The sequence below is a fragment of the Myripristis murdjan genome, chromosome 1, assembly GCF_902150065.1.
Source record: "Myripristis murdjan chromosome 1, fMyrMur1.1, whole genome shotgun sequence".
Classification (NCBI taxonomy): domain Eukaryota; kingdom Metazoa; phylum Chordata; class Actinopteri; order Holocentriformes; family Holocentridae; genus Myripristis; species Myripristis murdjan.
This window is the reverse complement of record NC_043980.1, coordinates 10641552-10659783: the sequence shown is the minus strand read 5'-3', so window position 1 is coordinate 10659783 and position 18232 is coordinate 10641552. Positions and strand designations below refer to the sequence as shown.

The following is an 18232-nucleotide window of genomic DNA, read 5'->3' as shown; positions in this document are numbered from 1 at the left end:
TCTTGAGTCATTGGCAGCAATCTGATCGCCTGTTCACATAAAATTAGATCCGGATATAAATGCACCCAAGATACTTGGGGATGGATTAAATTTGAAATACTTAAATCAATTTGGAAGATTTTTTGAGACTCATTGTGGCCACAAGTTTAGGAAGTGTCAGTGGAAAAATTACTCCAAGCCACATACGTGATGTTTATGCTCCACACTTTGTAACTGGAGAGAGAAATAGCACACAACTTTGTTTTGATCTGAGTAAAGCTGAGGAAACAAATACTGTAAGGCGGCAAAACCACTAAACCTCCAAAGGGGGAGGGGTCTGGCAATCAGATTTGCATATAGCTGCCGGCAGTGTATTTTTGATAATAGATGTAACTGTAACATGGATAAATCAATCACTACCAGATACGATCTCAATACAAGTTGCATGAATTATCAAGTGTAAATGAGGTCTATGAAGTCGTGAAGTCACAAACACAGGAAGAGACATACAAATCAAAAATTGGATTTTTATTTAAATCCCTGAAGGGAAATTATCCTCTTTCTTGCCCCCCTCCTCAGGGATGTCAAAGGTCAAGCTCAGCTACAGAGCAGTAGCCCTGGAGCTGGTAGGAATTTCATGCGTTGCTCAAGGGCACTTCAACCGGATAGATGCCTGTTAACATGGGTAACTGAACTCTCTTGTTCAACTCTTGTCGTGTTGAAGAACAGTCTTTGTAATTGCTAAATCAAACTGACACATCAAAGGTTGTTTCCAGCCTCTTCCCATACTGTTATTTCATTCTACATCATAATACTGTCATGTTGTATTATATAAACGTATACAGTATTGCTGTGCTATTCAAATCTTTTGCCACAGTCCACTGAGCTTTTAGTTTTGAATTGAAAAAATCTGGTTTTATTGTGAAAGGATTTAAGATACAAACAATCTGTCATTTCCCATCCAGCACTAAAAGAATTCAAGAAATCGCAGGAAATGAAAAATGTAATACAGGGGACGGACAAACTGGAACCATAACATGAAAAAGGAATTTAACTTTGATGTAACCTAATCACAATGTCAAAGGCAGCTACATAGACAAGTCACATTAAGTTGAATGCCGAATATGTCAGCTTTAGACTATGTGGCAATCACTGCTTATATTTGTGAGTTTTCAATGCAACTAACACATTCAAAGGGGCAATAGAGCTACTCCCTGAATTATAGAGGTACAGTATATGTCATAAAAACAGCAAAAATATTTAATGTGGAAATGGGAGCAATCTGGAAAATCATGACAACAACATATGCCAAACTCACAAACTGAACCAGCACATGGAATAAATGCCCAGAGTAAGATGCATGTGAATGCTCTTAAGTTATTCAGGGTTTGGAAGACTTTAAATCGTGGCATTATAATTACACATCAGCTGGTATTTCAGCAGAGAAGTTTTTTAGGGGGCCCAGTCTTAGTGGAGTCAGCGGAGGAGAGTGACAGCTCTTGGGGAAAAAGCTGTTTAAGTGACAAGTGGTCAGGTAACAACTTGAATGAGCTACTTGAAGTGATGACAACTCAAATTGAACTCAAAATCACCTTTCTCGGTCTTGTGTTGTTTCCCAGGTGTGATACTGCCCTCTAGTGGTGTATCATGATGTAACAATGTGTTCAGCAGGGAAGGGTTGTGAAGTATTTCTAATCATAAGATGTCAAGTAGAGTTGACACCTGCTCATAATTTACCTGAAATGCTGCAAGGGGCACTAACCCTAACACTGTAAAGGCTCCTGATGTGGCTGCATATGCTTGATGCTTGACCTTTTCGCTGACCCTCAACATGTAATGTCTTGTCTCTTGTGGCCTCACAGTCTTGGCTTATGAACAACAATCTCTCTTTTAACCTCTCTCTTTCTCTTTCCCTCCATCTGTTCTTCCCCCGTACTCCCCAAACCTCTACTCTCTCCCTGCCAACTTACCATCAACTCCATCTCCCTCTTCTCCTCTCTTCCTAACTCACTCCAACATCTCTTCTTCTACCTTCTCTGTTTCCTACATCTCCCTCTGTGTCTTTCTTTCTTCCTCCCTCTCTCATTTTTCCACTTCATCCCTCATCCATGTGTCCTGCTGTCTGCTGGCCTCTCAGGGCTACAAACATGTGGAGCGCTCCGTCTCTTTTAAAACCTGTCTGAAGAGGGAGCTGGCTAGCAGATAAGTACCACCAATACCAACAACAACCACCGACATCAGTGCCTAAACAAAATGTATAAACACTTATCAGAGCACCACTGCACCTCTTCATCTAATGAATGCAAAGTTAATATTTCATTTGAATTTTCTGTCTTGATTTTGAAATGAATGATTTGTAAATGAACTGACTACAGATCTGATAACAACAACAGCCACAGAGGTACACCTATGACCCTGAGCGTGCTCTTTGATTTGGAGGACAAAAAATTTCATCGATACTAACTGGATTGGGTTAAGTGATCTGTAATTCTCACTTTCAAACATGACCTATTGTCTTTTATCTCTACAATACTACTACAAGTACATTAATCTAGCATCTCATCTACTCACATATACTATACTTAACACAACCCTCAGGCCATATTTTGAATATTTCAGCCACTCCAAGTGTCTTTTACAAATATTTAAATGCAAAGAACAATTTGGGTTCATATTTGACTTCTTTAATATCTCACAGTCACCTGTCCCACCTTAAAAATGTAGTGCATTGATCTGAGTCTTGGTCTGTAGTACTGCAAATTGAGTGGATCATATATAATGGCTCATTGTAAGCTAATTATTTGTGTCATAATATAGACCTATTTAACAATAAATGCAAGAATATATATATATATATATATATATATATATATACACACACACACACACAAATATATATGTATATATATATATATATATATATACACACACACACACACACACACACACACACACACACACAAATATATATATATATATATATATATAATTTTTTTTTCACGAGTTAATATAAAAATTTGGATATTTTTACTTCATTAAAAGTATAGCTTACCTCACGATGTACCAGTAAGTGGTACAACATGAGGTCAGTGCCTTTTTCATTTGTCGACAGTTGCTCCTTCTCCCCCAAGACTGATGGGTTGTAATAACATAGAAACTCAGTCACACGAGTCCAGAATTTTGAAGCTCATATAAAATCTGTAACTTCGCAACCTTCAAAGTCACAGAATGGTTACATAGTACAGCTATGAAAACCCTATTTTCCTTTCCTAAGGCACAATGTTTGTGTCCCAGTGGCTGTAATTTATTCATTTTAAGAAAATCCAGAAATTCTGAAATTTGGGACTATACACAAAACATTTTCAAGCTTGGTTCCCACAGTGACTGTGCCTCCTTTTGCTCTGTTCTTACCAGGTGAAGGGCCAACACCACGCCTCCTTCTCCGGCTGCGTTCGCTCTGAGGCCAGGAGACAGGTCCGCCAGCTCTGGAGGAGTTTCAGGGAGACAGCCTGAAGGAAGAGGAAAAGAGAGGGTGTCGTGACTGTGGGGGTGACGAGAAATGAGGAGGAGGCTTAGGAGTGGAGGAGGAAAATTAAGAAATTACATCTGATGAGTGAATGAACTCAATTGACCTTTGATTTTTACCAGTCATCAGCCCAAGCCAGAGTATCCAGGGGTGCGATTTTAAAGCGGCCCCCAAAGTGAGCTGCTGCTACAAGCATGGCAATCCACAGCCGACTAATGTTCTCTATGCTGACACCGAGCAAGAACACCATTTGCTCTGGTTCCTGTTTCACAAGTCAATCATGTTCTGCTGCCATTCTCCTGAATTTGATTTACAGAGTACTCAAATACAATGCAAAAAAATATATAAATTCACTTCACTACTTTATTGTCCAACCAAAAGGACACAGCTATACCACAACCTACATAAATCCAAAGAGCACAACAGCAACATTAATATAAATAAGAAGCCACATCAGGAAAAAAAAAATCAATGTAAAGTTAATAGCCGTTGTCATTTATATCCATATCTTTACATTACACACTGTTCTTTGTTGGATTCTGTAATTTTTGGAAGTACAGGATGTAGTTTATTTTTTAAAGATGTGTTGTCTTTTCATCAGTTTAATCATCTCGATTTCTGATTTGGCTATATATATATTTTTTAAAGATATCAGGTCATCATAACTTAAAGCTGCTTATTTTGCACTGGCAGAACATATAGTCACTAATACTTCAGCTAGGAATGTGTTATGCTAACATTACTGCAAAGGCTGTGTTGTCTGGGCCTTCAACTGATAGGGGAGAAAGAACAAGAGAGGACAAGAGATGGAGATGTAAATTTGTCTTGTAGTTTCTATATTTTATATATGACTGACTCCTCAATGTCTTGCCCGTTTTTTTTTTTTTTTTTTTTTTTTTTTTTTTAAGACTATTAGCTGCATGTGTGTATATGACATAGCTGTGTGAAATCCACATGGGTGCCTTTTATCCACTCCCTTTCTCATTGGAAACTGTTTACCTAACCCATTTCAGCACTGTGTAGCTCGATGCAACTAGAAATGCACAAAGATTTAGTAGATGATATGTATATGATATATAATCCCTATTTTAATCTTAACCCTAAAATAAGGACTATAATGTGTGTTACACAAGAAAACTGTCTAAACCTTATAGCCTATTGAGATAATGTTCACTAAATAGACATGTTGCATACGGATTAAATGGCCAATTATTTATTTCCCTCACAGTTAAGCGTCATCTCTTCTCAATATAACTTGTAATATTGTATTTATATTTTCTTTTTTCGTTTTATTAAATCTGGAAAAAGAAATGTTTCATGCAGGTGTGAACTATTTGGGGGCAAATATGTGGCAAGTTGGCATTGAGCATGCGCAATTTATCTCCTAACGCAACAGCCAGGGTTGCCAAGTCCGCGTTTTTTCCTCCAAATTGGGCTACTTTTTAAGTGTTGCCGCGGGTAACAAATTTTGTCCGCGGGTTGGGCTTGGGCAGACCTGTGGCATAACTGTGGCCTTGTTCAATACAGTTCTGTATGACAGGGACCAGGGCGAGGGATCTCAACATGTCTAAAAAGAAACTGGACAACGCTGTAAATAGTTCAAGTTCATAGAGTTTTTTTTTTTTTTTTTTTATGTTGGAGACAGCCAGCAGTTTAACAGGTGAGCTGAATTGATTTTCAATTGCCTTTGCCTGGGAAATTGCCTTTAATGTTTATGATGTTATTTTATAGATATTATAGTGCATTTTGCAATTATAGCAATGCTGTTGGACTTTAAAAGCAACATATATGGATTTTTATGGGCATATTTTGAGTTCTGGTATTGGGCAGATTTTTGGGCCGTTTTTATACCCGGTTGGGCGGGTTTTGGGCTGGTTTTGAGTTGTTGTTTGGCTGCTTTTATCTCACAGATCTGGCAACCCTGGCAATAGCTTAATTAATGGAGGCGGCGGAACAAATCGTGATTCTGACTTGGCCGTCACATTAAAATGCAACCTTGGAAACCTTACTTAACCTTAAAGCCTTACTCAAGAGTAACTTTGGTACAGGTATTTATACTGTAACTGGTATCCGACGGGACAATGGACAAGTTATTTGGCTGTATCGACGTTTGAATTTGAACGCTAGCCATCAAGAAGGAGTAGCGACGACGGCTAGCATGAACAAGCTCGGACGGTTGGCAGGTGAGTCGACGTCTGTCTGTTAACGACTCTTGTCATTATACTCCATTAGCCTGTTTCTCTCACTTTCCCCACATATTCGGGATGACTAGCCATCATATTTAAATCACTTAGTAAATTTTGATCAGTTTACTTTTTTTTTTTTTAATCTCCCGCGTCAGTTTGAAAGTTTAGTCCGATACTGCACCTTCAATGGTTAGTCGACAATTAAACGAAAAATAGACGAATAAAAGAAAAAAAAAAATAGCCTACACACACTAAGTAAAATGAACTAAAAACAGACATACTTAGCCTTACTTGCCACTTACTTAGTAATAAGCCTATTTTAAAAGTGTAATGACTGTTACTATGGTGACCAATGGCTAGTCTGTTGGAAAGGCTGAAATCTCTTCTGACTAAATTAAGTGATGTTCAGTAGAGGACAGTAGAAGTCCGCTTCTGTCCCCCAAGGTACAGTCTACACAGATAGGGTTAATTATTGGACCTCAATAGAATTATGTGTACTTTTTTCGGAGACAAAAAGATACGTACATGTGTTCCTAAGCAATAAAAGCTATATATATGTACAGTTTCCCCTAAATATTAAGGTACAATATCAGGAGACAATGTTCATTAGGCCAAATACAATGAATTAAGAAATAAATATACAAATAAATAACTAGATAAATGAATAAACTAGGTAACCTATTCATTTAAAGTAGATTTTATGCTGTAGGCTATGGCTGAGTAGCCTTGAAATGAAATGTTTTGTAGATTTGTGGATAGGAAAAGTCGGTAATACAATTATCCAGTCGATATTGTAGTTATAGGAACAAGACTGGACTCTAGACGGTACAAACCACCGTTTTAACCCTGAAGGTACAATTATGTGCTTGCTTTTCTCATAGTGTACCGACCTACATTACCAGGTAGGTGTTGCGTACTAACCACATTGAAATCCGTTATTTCTTGCTTATATTCAATTTAGGATGTGTGATAGCTTGTAACAGTTGTACTCGCATATCTCCACTATAAACCCTATTTATTAAGAGGAAGCATTCACCAATAACTAATTACTGGCTGCAGTCTATCATTTGAAGTACTTGTACCTTCTCCTTTGTGTTACCAATGTCCCGTCATTACTCTAGTACACCCTGTATTGCATGAGCTACTGAGAATTACAATCCCATATAACCCACAGGCTGCTACTCATTATACTCTGCATTTTAAACAATACAAAATTATCATTAAGTTTTATGGTCTGTTGCGATTTAAGAAGATACCGAGGAAGACAGTGAGTTCCATTTTTGCAAAAAAAAAAAACTCAATGCAACGATGAACACTAAGACACGGTCTGATCGGTGGATTTCCTGCCCTAAAAGCAGAATTGAGAGTTCAGCAAAGCAGATAGCACCATCGTCTGCAGTGTAGAGTTTTTGGTCAGATATTACACACCCAGAAAACACACAGAGCAGCGATCAACAAGCTAGTGCAGTGTGTGGTGTGGAGCTTTGGCGTATAGCGTAAAATAAGCATACTGATCTAATTTGCTTTCGCTGAAAAACAGCATGAAACCTCTTGTCTGCAACGCTGGAAGAAAGTTAAATGTGATAAATACGAGTTACCATAACGATTTGAGGAATTTATCCCCTAAACTTACAAAATACAATGCATAGACACAAGCATAGAGCACAGACACACGAAGCATATCTCCAAACATCAAAAATCAGGTTATATGCCCACAAATGTTTCTTACTGATGTACGAGGATTTATTTTTTCGCGTGATAAATAATAAAATAAAATCGATAAACCAAACAAAAGAAGGATTTCTGTTTTTCCACCTACAGAAATGAATGTGATGTTTACCCTTTAAAATAATTTTATTAATCAAGTCAGAAATTGCCGGATTTACATTATCTGTGTAAAAAAAATGAGGATTACAAAATTTGGGATGTCGTTTATTTTAAGTGATAATCCACCGACAATTACTGGTAGACATAAGAATCTATAGCCTCGTTTCTTGATGTACCGGTACATTTCTGTCTCGTGTTTTGACATTTCACAGAAAAGCTTTGTGAAGGTTTTGGCTTGGCCACGTGAGAGTGACCTGATCTGCCCCCACGTGGTTAGAGCCGACCGACATCACAGAGCCCACCTAACGTTACGAGGATTGTTTAGGTGTGTGATCGGGAGACTCGTTACTGTCACTGATAAAACAACACGATTTTGTCTGCCTTTAAATGTCATTTTTATTGTCTGACTCCATATTTGTAGTCTTACCCGGGCGGCTTCGGCGTTTGACTGTCAAGCGGAACTATAGTCCCCTGCCTGCTATCCGTAAGGAATATTAGCTCGGTGCACCAGTGGTCCGTTCTAGTATCTGTTCCGTGTAAAATTTAAATATTCTTAAACTCTAAAGTATAGCTCATCGTGCCTATGTTTCAGTTTTCTTCTCACTAGGTTAATTCAGCGCATTTATCCACGTGTGAATGGCGTTGACTGAATGATTGACGGTTTTATATTGCCTCGTTTTTCAAAGATGTCAGGCCTTCATCCTGGAAAAAAGTCACATCGGTGCTTGTGATTCCGTTTGCAAGGAATTGTGGGTATTGTAACGGAGAATTTTAAAACGTTAAATTGTGTACTTTTGGTGTAATCTGTGGTAGATTATACAAGGGGTCCATTTAATATCACAGGATCACTATGTAGGGTTTGTCACAGCTGCTGTTTAAATGGCAGAGTCAAACTCTGAGTGAGACTGACTTCTCCATGAATGACTCCCTGACGTCGCACCAGATGACGTTAAGACTATACTTTCAGGGATCATTTCTATAGTTCTTGACTAGAGAAATGTTTGCTAAAGTGATCGGTCTCGCTAACCACGATGAAGAGTCGTGATATTCCTTTCTGAGCGCGAAGCGGGCAGTGAGAAATGATTCAGTTCATACGCTCACTGTCATTGATGACCGTTCTTTGCTTCTTAATGGAGCATGGAGGAGAGGAATATGTTCAGAGTGGTTGCGCTTGAATGTTAAAGAGTATCAAAATTCAATAATATGTAAAGCTATTACGTTTAAGATCTTAATCGAAACCATGTATGAAAATGTATATTAGTGGGAAAACTTTCTTGTTATAGATGTCCAGATTTTATAATAAAATTATGTTTGTGTTTTTTGCTTCGTATTTTTTGAAAATTAACAGTTAGTCTTACTTGGAAAAATGAACATGCTAATATTAAAAATAATTAAACAAAACAATTAATATACATACACATAGCATTGCACAGTGTGTATAGTTTATATCTGGTTCATGTTTCCTCGACTGATGGTGTTAAATGTCACACAGTGACCCCAAGTGAGAATGACTTCTCCATGAATGACTTCCTACCTTTCCCTGTTGAATAGTTAAGACTATACTTTCAGGGATCATTTCTATAGTTTCTGACTGGAGAAATGTTTGCTAAAGTGGTCGGTCTTGCTAACCATGATGATGAGTCATGATATTCCCTTCTGAGTGTGAAGTGGACAGTGAGGAATGATTTATTATGTTTGCTCACTGTCATTGATGACTGTTCTTTGCTTCTTTATGGAGCATTGAGGAAGGGAGTATGATCAGAGTGGTTGTACTAATAAGTCAAAAAAGTTTTTTTCTACATTGGAGAGTCTCCTTCCAGGTTCCAGTGTTGTATTCCAGATGGAGTGGCAATCCAACTATCCCATTGTCCAAACAAAGCTAGAAACAAATATCCCAATTCCCAAAAAATTATAGCTATCAAGGTCATGCCAGATCAAATCTGTGAGAGGTGGAGGCAGACTGAAATATCTGCTCTAGAGGGACATGTTTTGGATAGTTACTCTAAAAGCTACAACTTCCCCAGATCTCAATGAAAATGTTGACTTCCACCGTTCTTTAAGAGAGGCTTGAGAGAGGATTTTTTTTAATCTTATTTTATTTATTTATTTATTTATTTTAAATTCTGGCTCCCCTTCTTTTATGTGATGCTTCCTTCATTTTGATATGTAAAGCGTATTATGGTCTTTTCTTTAATATATGCACATATCAGTTCCTGTTTCATTATGAATATTTTTGTCTTGTGTTTTTCTTTTATTGGATACCTTATTTATTTTCTTTTCTCTCTCTCTCTTTCATGTGTTTTTGTATTGACACGGGATGTTAATATCCACTCCCTCGTATGCAGTCTTTTCTGTGGAGCATTATTGATTATTGATTTGTGTCGTTACATAAAGATGTGTACTTGCTGTCATTTCCTCTGCACCCTGACGAAGGCTCTTGCAACTGAAACGTGTTGGTCAGCAGCCAAGTTTTTAAATCATACTTAGCCATGTAATAATAAAGGCAAGTTTTTCCACAGAACAATTGGATATTTTTTAAGTTTATTAAATAAAGAGATAAACATATTTTACATTATTGAGCCAAAAGTCAACAATCATGTAATTGATCTAAAGTGATTCAAGACTTGATACTTGTTTAAGAGGTAGGCTATATCTTGACACATGCTTTAAAGCTTCGGCACCAAACATCACTGCCCGAGACCTTTTAATATATAACTTTAAGTCATGTGGAACTTCCACATGAACTATTATTCCAGGGTGTTAGAGCTGAAAACAAGAAGCCTGTACTCTTCTGTATACTGAACCTGTGCTTGCAGTTCTTACTTACATTTTAATGTGTGGGAACACAAAAAGTTTTTATTGGTTGTACTTATAATTTCATATTCACAACATTAAAGTTAACCACTCAAATCATGTTCCACTCCTCTGTGTTCCTTGAAACAGCAGAGAACAGCCATCAATAACAGTGAACATATGAACAGGATCATTACTCACTGCTCACTTCACTCTCTGAAGGGAACATCACAACTCATCATCGTGGTTAGTGAGACCAAACACTTTAGAAACAGCTTTCTCCAGTCAGAAACTACAGAAATGATCCCTGAAAGTATTGTCTTGAGTTTACAGCAGGCAAAGCCCTGAAACCCTTCATTGGCAAGCCCCTCTCACTCAGGATTTGTCTTGTTTGTTAAATACCATTAATCTGAGTGAAATATCGACTGTAACTATAAATTTAGCATATACACTCAATTCTTATGTCAATTTGGAGAAACTGGTGTGTGTGTATCATCAGAATTTAATTCATCAAATAAAATAGTCACTCATTATTTTCACTATTGCTTGTGTGTCTCCATGCAGATTGCATTTTAGGTCAGTGACCATATTTCTTTAACAGCACTTGCAAACATTACTACTCGATTTTAAGGTTCTCTTAATAGTTTTTAAATGTCTTAGGGGTCTTGGGCCTTCTTATCTTTCTGAATTGCTTTTACGTTATGAACCCTCGCGGACCCTCAGGTCCTCCGACACCGGCCTGTTATGTATTCCCAGAGTTAAAACACGAACACACGGTGAGGCATCTTTTCAGTTTTATGGCCCCCGATTGTGGAACAGCCTGCCGGAGGAGCTGAGGGCCGCAGAGAATGTTGATATTTTTAAAAATAGGCTCAAGACCCACCTATTTAATTTGGCTTTTAACTCATGCTCTTAATATACTCTTTTTTTAACCTTTTTAACCTGACTTTTATTTAATGTTTATTTTATACCCTATACCTTTTGTTTTGGCTCTTAACTAAATGTTCTTATATGTTTACACGTGCCTATTTTAGCTTTTATTAATGTTCTTATATATTTTTACTTTATATGTCGTTATTTCTATATATACTTTTTATATTCTTATTTTATATGTTTTCATATTTTTATCCCATACATCCAGTGTTTCCTCAGTGGGGGCCCTCTGCGCTGGGGGCTGTTCTCAGCTGGGGCTGGGATGTCTCTTCTCGTGGAGCTCACCAGCTGGGGTGGGTGGGGGCTCTGTGGCGGTGCCCCGCTGCAGCACCATGGGTCCTCTGCCTACCTGTAGTTTGGTGGGCCCCTGAGCTGCGGCATTCTGGCCTGGGCCGTGGGCAGCCCCCAGCGCAGATGGCAGCGATTCCTGCCCTGATTCCTCTGTACTTAGCCAAACAAACATTATGTGTGTGTGTGTGTGTGTGTGTGTGTGTGTGTGTGTGTGTGTGTGTGTGTGTGTGTGTGTGCGAGTGTGTGTGTGTGTGTGTATGTAAGAGAGAATCATGGGGTGGGGGTCTAGAGGTTGGGGTGGGGAGGGGGGGAGGGGGTGTTTTTAACATGTAAAGCACTTTGTGCTACATTCCATGTATGAAAAGTGCTCTACAAATAAAGTTTGATTTGATTTTGATTTGATTTGATAAATCACTAAAAGTTAGCACTTTTAGTGATTTGTCTGATGAGCAATGCATTATATGTTTAGAAATCACTCTTTTAGTTAAATAATTATCCATAATATCATTAGAATGATGGAAGGGGCATCATGAAAAGTGGACATTTGTCACTGGGCAGAGAACCGTGAATGTGCTTGGGTAACTTTGAATGTAAGAAGTTATAGTTATTTATTATTTGTGGAGAAATAAGACTAAAATGTTGAAATGTAGGAAAGTCCTTCTCTTTGTTGGTTGTTCCATATCAAATTAGCAGAGCTCAAACTGATGATCAGCACACAAACCGATCTTATCATGCTTTGATGACCACAAATTGTGAGGCCTCTGCAGTAGGGTTTGACAATTTAGCCAAAACGTAACAATTTTATCATTGATCTAAAATGATTCAAGCCTTGATACATGTTTAACTGCTATATGTTGACACATGCTTTGAAGCTTCAGCACCGAACATCACTGCACAAGGCATTTTAAGATATAACTTTGCATCATGTCCCAGCTGTTTATGTTACTAGCACTTTCCTAAATGGGGCTGCTTAATCAGAGTTTTCAGTTTGAGTTGGCATCATAGTTATGTGATGTTTTGCATGAAGAAGTATTGAACTACCTGCTAAACGATCATGAAACATTGAAAACTTCTAGCCTATCAATCAATCTTCAATCAATCTTTATTGATATAGCATCAAGATATTCCCTCATTTGGTGTTTTGATGTTGGTGGTGGAGAGCACTGGTTTACATAACACATTGCCCCTAAGTCTCCTCTTGGTGCACAACTAGGTTGAGATGTGGCAACGATGAGGGCTATGTTGTTATAATGTTGCCTACATCATTTTCATCCTCATCAACCCATTCACTGAGCCCTTGTGCCCTGTGGACAGAGATAGTGTCAGTTACCTTCACTGTAAGTAAGTGAAGGTATTTTGTCACCAGTGTGTATTTATTTATTTATTCCAGCAGGTGGGGCCAAACATCCCATCTGTCAGTGTAGCAGCAAAGCCTCATAAGCACCAACACACACAAGCTGGAAAGTGTTGAATATTAAGATTTTCAGTCAGTTCCTATAAACTGGGTATGTTTTGTCACTACTGCTGGCAATTTACTCATAGCATATCAAATACAAACAAATTTCTTGGACTGACATAATGTTGGACAACTCCAAGTCAGAATGACTTTTCCATGAATGACCTCCTAGCTTCCCCTTTTCGTTAGTTAAGACTGTACTTTCAGGGATCATTTCTATAGTTTCTGACTAGAGAAATGTGTTTCTAAAGTGTTTGGTCTCGCTAGCCACGATGATGAGTTGTGATGTTTCCTTCTGAGAGAGAAGCTGGCAGTGAATAATGACTCTGTTCATATGTTCACTGTCATTGATGACTGATCTTTGCTTTTTTGTTGAGTGTTGAGGAAGGAAACATGATCAGAGTGGTTCATTAACTCAGCTGTAGAAGATCAATCAAATTTGGAACAAGGAGCTAGAACATAACATACTTTACTTAACTATCTGACAAACCAGTCAACATTTTCCTCTCTGGTCCTGAAACCTTATCACCACTTCTAGAAACACTGGGAATTTTCATTTTAGTTGTCCAAAACGTTTATCTGAAATGTATATAAATAGATAAAAAAGAGATATGGGATGTGAAATATACAGATGGTAATGAATTTGAAATGAAATATACAGATGGAGTTGAAGTATATACATGATTGTATAGATAAGGAGAGTTAGTATGAAACCACGAAACCAAGAACCAAGTGGCAGAACCTGACGCCCGGTAGCTATCATCAAGTGAATAAACTGCTGGCAGCAGTGACAAGGCATACCCTCCTCTTTTGTACATATGGTGGACCCTCAAAAAACTCAAACCTGTTTGTTTATATGGATTTGATATCTTTTTACAAAAAGGAGATTAATTAAAAAAATTAAAAATGTATTCTTCTTTTTAAACTTCTGAATCAGGTTTTAGGTTGTTGTTTCTTTCTTTTCTTTTCTTTTTTTTTTTTTTTTTTTTTTTTGGAGTAATGCATCTGGTTGGTCACCTTGTTTTTGACAACCCTAAAATTAACCAATGCAATGGAGTGCTGATAAACTGCAGCATTTCACTTAATATTTGAAAAATCCAAGGCTTATATTATGTTATTAATTTATATTATAAATAAGCAGTACATGCTGTTTATTGTTAATATTCAGCTGAAATTTCTTGGATCGATGGTGTTCAATGGCAACCCTGTGTGAAAATGACTTCTCCATGAATGACCTCCTAGCTTCGCCTGTTGGATGGTTATGACTATTCTTTCAGGGATCGTTTCTATAGTTCCTGACTAGAGAAATGTGTTTCTAAAGTGTTTGGCCTCGCTAACCCCGATGATGAATTGTGATGTTCCCTTCTGAGAGACGCTCACAGTGAATATTAACTGAGTTCATAGGTTCACTGTTGTTGATGATTCGTCTTTGTTTTGTTGCAGAAGAGGGGAACTTGATCGGAGTGGTTCTTTAACTCAGTGAAATAGAAGTCTTGCTGACTGACAAACCAGTTAGCTATGATGTAACTATTTGATGTTGACTGAAAGGCATTCTGTTGTTTAAGTATTTTTGGCCACATTGCTAACTTCTCCAAGGTTGCCCTTAAACAGATGATATGTATTAATTTACTTCTCTCCTTAAATGGGATTTGGTGGAGAAATGAGTCAGCAAAGACAGCAGGGAATACACTATGAAATGTCATACTAAATTCATGATTACGCATGGTTATGATGATGTTGGTCTAATTTGACTACAGCAGGACTTAGGAAATCCACACATTTACAGAATTTTAGCAGATCATTTCATTTCAAGATCATTTTAACAGAACTTTAAACAACCACTCAGAAAATTGGAAAAAAGTAACAGCCATCAGTAAGTCTCAGAATAAACTGTCATCATTGTGGCAACTGAAAAAAAAAAAGTTACATCAGAAAATCTTTGCACAAGTTACTTGCAAACTTAAAGTCTTTAAAAGAACAAGCTGTGAAATTTGAAAGGCATTGATGTTAATGCCATTCCCTCTTCTTCTTTCTCTTCTATTGAATTTCCAGCAGTTTAGACGCGATGCCATTCTCTGTGATGGTTACTGCTGTTATCTAGTTAGTAGGCATGGAGAATGTTTCAGAAACTCCCTGCAGCACTGTAGGTCCCTCAGACTGATGGATAATAACGAGCAGAGACCCTGAGTGAGAATGATTTTTCCATGAATGACCTCCTAGCTTCACGTGTTGGATGGTTAAGACTATACTTTCAGGGATCATTTCTATAGTTCCTGACTAGAGAAATGTGTTTCTAAAGTGTTTGGTCTCGCTAGCCATGATGATGAGTTGTGATGTTTCCTTCCGAGAGAGAAGCTGGCAGTGAATAATGACTCTGTTCATATGTTCACTGGCATTGATGACTGATCTTTGCTTCCTTGGGGAGCATTGAGGAAGGGAATATTGTCAGAGTGGTTTTTTTAGCTCAGCTGTAGAACATCAATCAAACCTAGACCCAGGAGCTAAATCATAACATGCTTCACTTAACTATCTGACAAACTAGTCAACATTTCCCTATCTAGACCTGAAATCTTGTCACCACTTCTAGAAACACTGGGAATATTCGTTCTAGTTGTCTGCTTAAAAACAAGAGACAGCAGTGACCAACTCAATGCCTTAATGCACGAATGAATGAAACAGCAGCCTACAACCTGATTGAAAGCATACAGAGTTTATGAACATTTCCGTATCTCTTACATGAAGACCTTTTGTTCTAAAAAGATAACAGGTCCTCAATGAAAGATTTTTTGTTTTGTTTTGAGGGTTTACCATTTGTACAAAAGAGGTGGGTATGTTTTGTCACTGCTGCCAGCAGTTTATTCACTAGATCAGGGGTGTCAAACTGGTGCCATGGAGGGCCAAGAGGCTGCAGGTTTTCATTCCAACCAAAAACTCCACCTGGTGATTTCACTGATTAGTCCCTCCTCGCTGCTTTAAGGTGAGGTGAAATCACCTGGAGGAGTTTTTGGTTGATCACTTTTGTGATCTACAAACTGGAATGCCCTCTGTGAAATGTATTTTATATTGGCAGAACCAAACACCGATTACAAGATCGAGTCTCTGAACATAAATATGCAATAAGAACAATAAGAACAAAAAACTCAAACCTGTTTGTTTATATGGATTTCATATCTTTTTACAAAAAGGAGATTAATCAGGTTTGAGGTTGTTGTTTCTTTCTTTTCTTTTCTTTTTTTTTATTGGCAGTAATGCATCTGGTTGGTCACCTTGTTTTTGACAACCCTAAAATTAACCAATGCAATGGAGTTCTGATAAACTGCAGCATTTCACTTAATATTTGAAAAATCCAAGGCTTATATTATGTTATTACTTTATATTATAAATAAGCAGTGCATGCTGTTTATAGTTAATATTCAGCTGAAATTTCTTGGATCGATGGTGTTCAATGGCAACCCTGTGTGAAAATGACTTCTCCATGAGTGACCTCCTAGCTTCGCCTGTTGGATGGTTAAGACTATACTTTCAGGGATCATTTCTATAGTTTCTGACTAGAGAAATGTGTTTCTAAAGTGTTTGGTCTCGCTAGCCACGATGATGAGTTGTGATGTTTCCTTCCGAGAGAGAAGCTGGCAGTGAATAATGACTCTGTTCATATGTTCACTGTCATTGATGACTGATCTTTGCTTCCTTGTTAAGCAAAGAGGAAGACAACATGGTCAGAGTGGTTCTCTAACTCAGCTGTACAATGTCAATGAAAGTTCAGAATGCATACAACTGTGAGGCAGTATTTCAGTTTTTTTTCTAAAGAGTTAAGAACTCCATATGTTTTTTTTTTTGTTTAATTTAGGAGCTCATCATGTGTAAAAGAAAAAGAGGTGGGTATGTTTTGTCACTGCTGCCAGCAGTTAATTCATTAAACAATGGCATATGTATTTCAAATTATGGATTGACATTGTTAGATGTTGGAGAACACCCTGAGTCAGAATGATTTTTCCATGAATGACCTCCTAGCTTCACCTGTTGGATAGTTAAGACTATACTTTCAGGGAGCATTTCTGTAGTTCCTGACTAGAGAAATGTGTTTCTAAAGTGTTTGGTCTCGCTAGCCACGATGATGAGTTGTGATGTTCCCTTCTGAGAGAAGCTGACAGTGAATATTGACTGAGTTCATAGGTTCACTGTTGTTGATGATTGCTCTTTACATTCTTGTTAAGCAAAGAGGAAGGTAACATGATCAGAGTGGTTCTCTAATGCAGCTGTACAACATCAATGAAAGTTCAGAATGATGAACTGTGCAAGGTATAATGTTTCATCTATCTAACTAACAGACTACTCAACATTTTCTCATTTTGTCCTGAAATCTTATCACCACTTTGAGAAATACAGGAAATATTCATTTAGTTCTCTGCTTAAAAAACATAACACAACAGTGACCAACTACATTCCTTAATGCACCAGTGAATAAAACAGCAACCTAGATATGTTGCTCAAACACTCGTTAAGTAGTGTTAGTGTATGTTTATGAGCTTGACTCCAATAATTTAACAATATGTTAAATTATTATTTGTTTTAAAATTGTAAATTACTTATCAAACAGACCTAACAATTCAACTACCAATGAATGAGCAGTACTATGCATGTGATAACATAGATTGAAAAATAAGCCGAAGTGATACCTCTTCTCTGAATAGACAAGCTAAGCTAGTTTGCTGCTGTTAGCCAGTGAAAATACAGTGGAGTGGCAACTCTTCGCGTTGTTACACAATCTATGTCAGTGCGCTGCTGTAGCCTGGAAATCCCGGTAAAATAAGACAGTCGCCTAAAAAGTATCTTGCTTTAGACCACTTTCACTTGTTTCAAGATCATTTTTTTAACTTACTGAACTGTGTTTTAAAAGCACAAACAGCTAGCTCAGAGGATGGCTGGGAAAGTGGAAATTCGAGGGAGGTCGGTTGGTTCGACAAGATCCTTTAATTCACACGTGAGCGGGCAAACACGGCAGCGTGTGTGAGCTTGTCGTATATCATCATATAACAGTCAAACTAAGCTGCATTTTCACTTCCATCACCAGGATGCCGATTAACACACACACTAGCGAAGAAACGGAAACACAAAAGAAAATCCTCCAGGAAGGGAATTTTGTGGCTCTGTTCTTCCTCTTTGGCAGTATTGGCAGCGACTTCCGGTGCAGTCTTGTTGATACAGCGCCACCACGTCGGCGCAATGCTGCAACTGCAGTTA

The 18232-nt window shown here is 37.8% G+C and overlaps 1 protein-coding gene and 8 non-coding genes across 14 annotated transcripts in view; 8 read left to right on the top strand and 1 right to left on the bottom strand.

Annotated features, from left to right (window-relative positions):
• Positions 1–4732, top strand: part of micu3a (mitochondrial calcium uptake family, member 3a) — a 40647-nt gene extending 35915 nt beyond the window's left edge. For 3 of the 6 annotated variants that reach the window (XM_030063300.1, XM_030063310.1, XM_030063293.1), the window contains one exon: positions 2117–2185. In XM_030063300.1, the coding sequence (XP_029919160.1) occupies positions 2117–2185 (69 nt within the window). Of the gene's footprint in view, positions 1–2116; positions 2186–3390 lie in introns of those variants that run through there. The other 3 variants (XM_030063279.1, XM_030063270.1, XM_030063285.1) reach the window with 2 other exon arrangements.
• A 3737-nt stretch (positions 4733–8469) lies between these two features.
• On the top strand, positions 8470–8684 carry LOC115369112 (small nucleolar RNA U3). The gene has a single exon (XR_003929120.1). It is a non-coding gene; the product is annotated as a small nucleolar RNA U3 (small nucleolar RNA).
• Positions 8685–9071: 387 nt separating this feature from the next.
• LOC115369113 (small nucleolar RNA U3) lies at positions 9072–9286 on the top strand. The gene has a single exon (XR_003929121.1). It is a non-coding gene; the product is annotated as a small nucleolar RNA U3 (small nucleolar RNA).
• A 1132-nt stretch (positions 9287–10418) lies between these two features.
• Positions 10419–10634, bottom strand: LOC115369198 (small nucleolar RNA U3). The gene has a single exon (XR_003929139.1). It is a non-coding gene; the product is annotated as a small nucleolar RNA U3 (small nucleolar RNA).
• A 2548-nt stretch (positions 10635–13182) lies between these two features.
• On the top strand, positions 13183–13398 carry LOC115369114 (small nucleolar RNA U3). Its single transcript, XR_003929122.1, has one exon. It is a non-coding gene; the product is annotated as a small nucleolar RNA U3 (small nucleolar RNA).
• An 854-nt stretch (positions 13399–14252) lies between these two features.
• On the top strand, positions 14253–14459 carry LOC115369205 (small nucleolar RNA U3). The gene has a single exon (XR_003929140.1). It is a non-coding gene; the product is annotated as a small nucleolar RNA U3 (small nucleolar RNA).
• Positions 14460–15230: 771 nt separating this feature from the next.
• Positions 15231–15446, top strand: LOC115369147 (small nucleolar RNA U3). The gene has a single exon (XR_003929131.1). It is a non-coding gene; the product is annotated as a small nucleolar RNA U3 (small nucleolar RNA).
• Positions 15447–16501: 1055 nt separating this feature from the next.
• Positions 16502–16717, top strand: LOC115369119 (small nucleolar RNA U3). The gene has a single exon (XR_003929124.1). It is a non-coding gene; the product is annotated as a small nucleolar RNA U3 (small nucleolar RNA).
• A 304-nt stretch (positions 16718–17021) lies between these two features.
• LOC115369191 (small nucleolar RNA U3) lies at positions 17022–17235 on the top strand. Its single transcript, XR_003929138.1, has one exon. It is a non-coding gene; the product is annotated as a small nucleolar RNA U3 (small nucleolar RNA).
• The last annotated feature ends 997 nt before the right edge of the window (positions 17236–18232 follow it).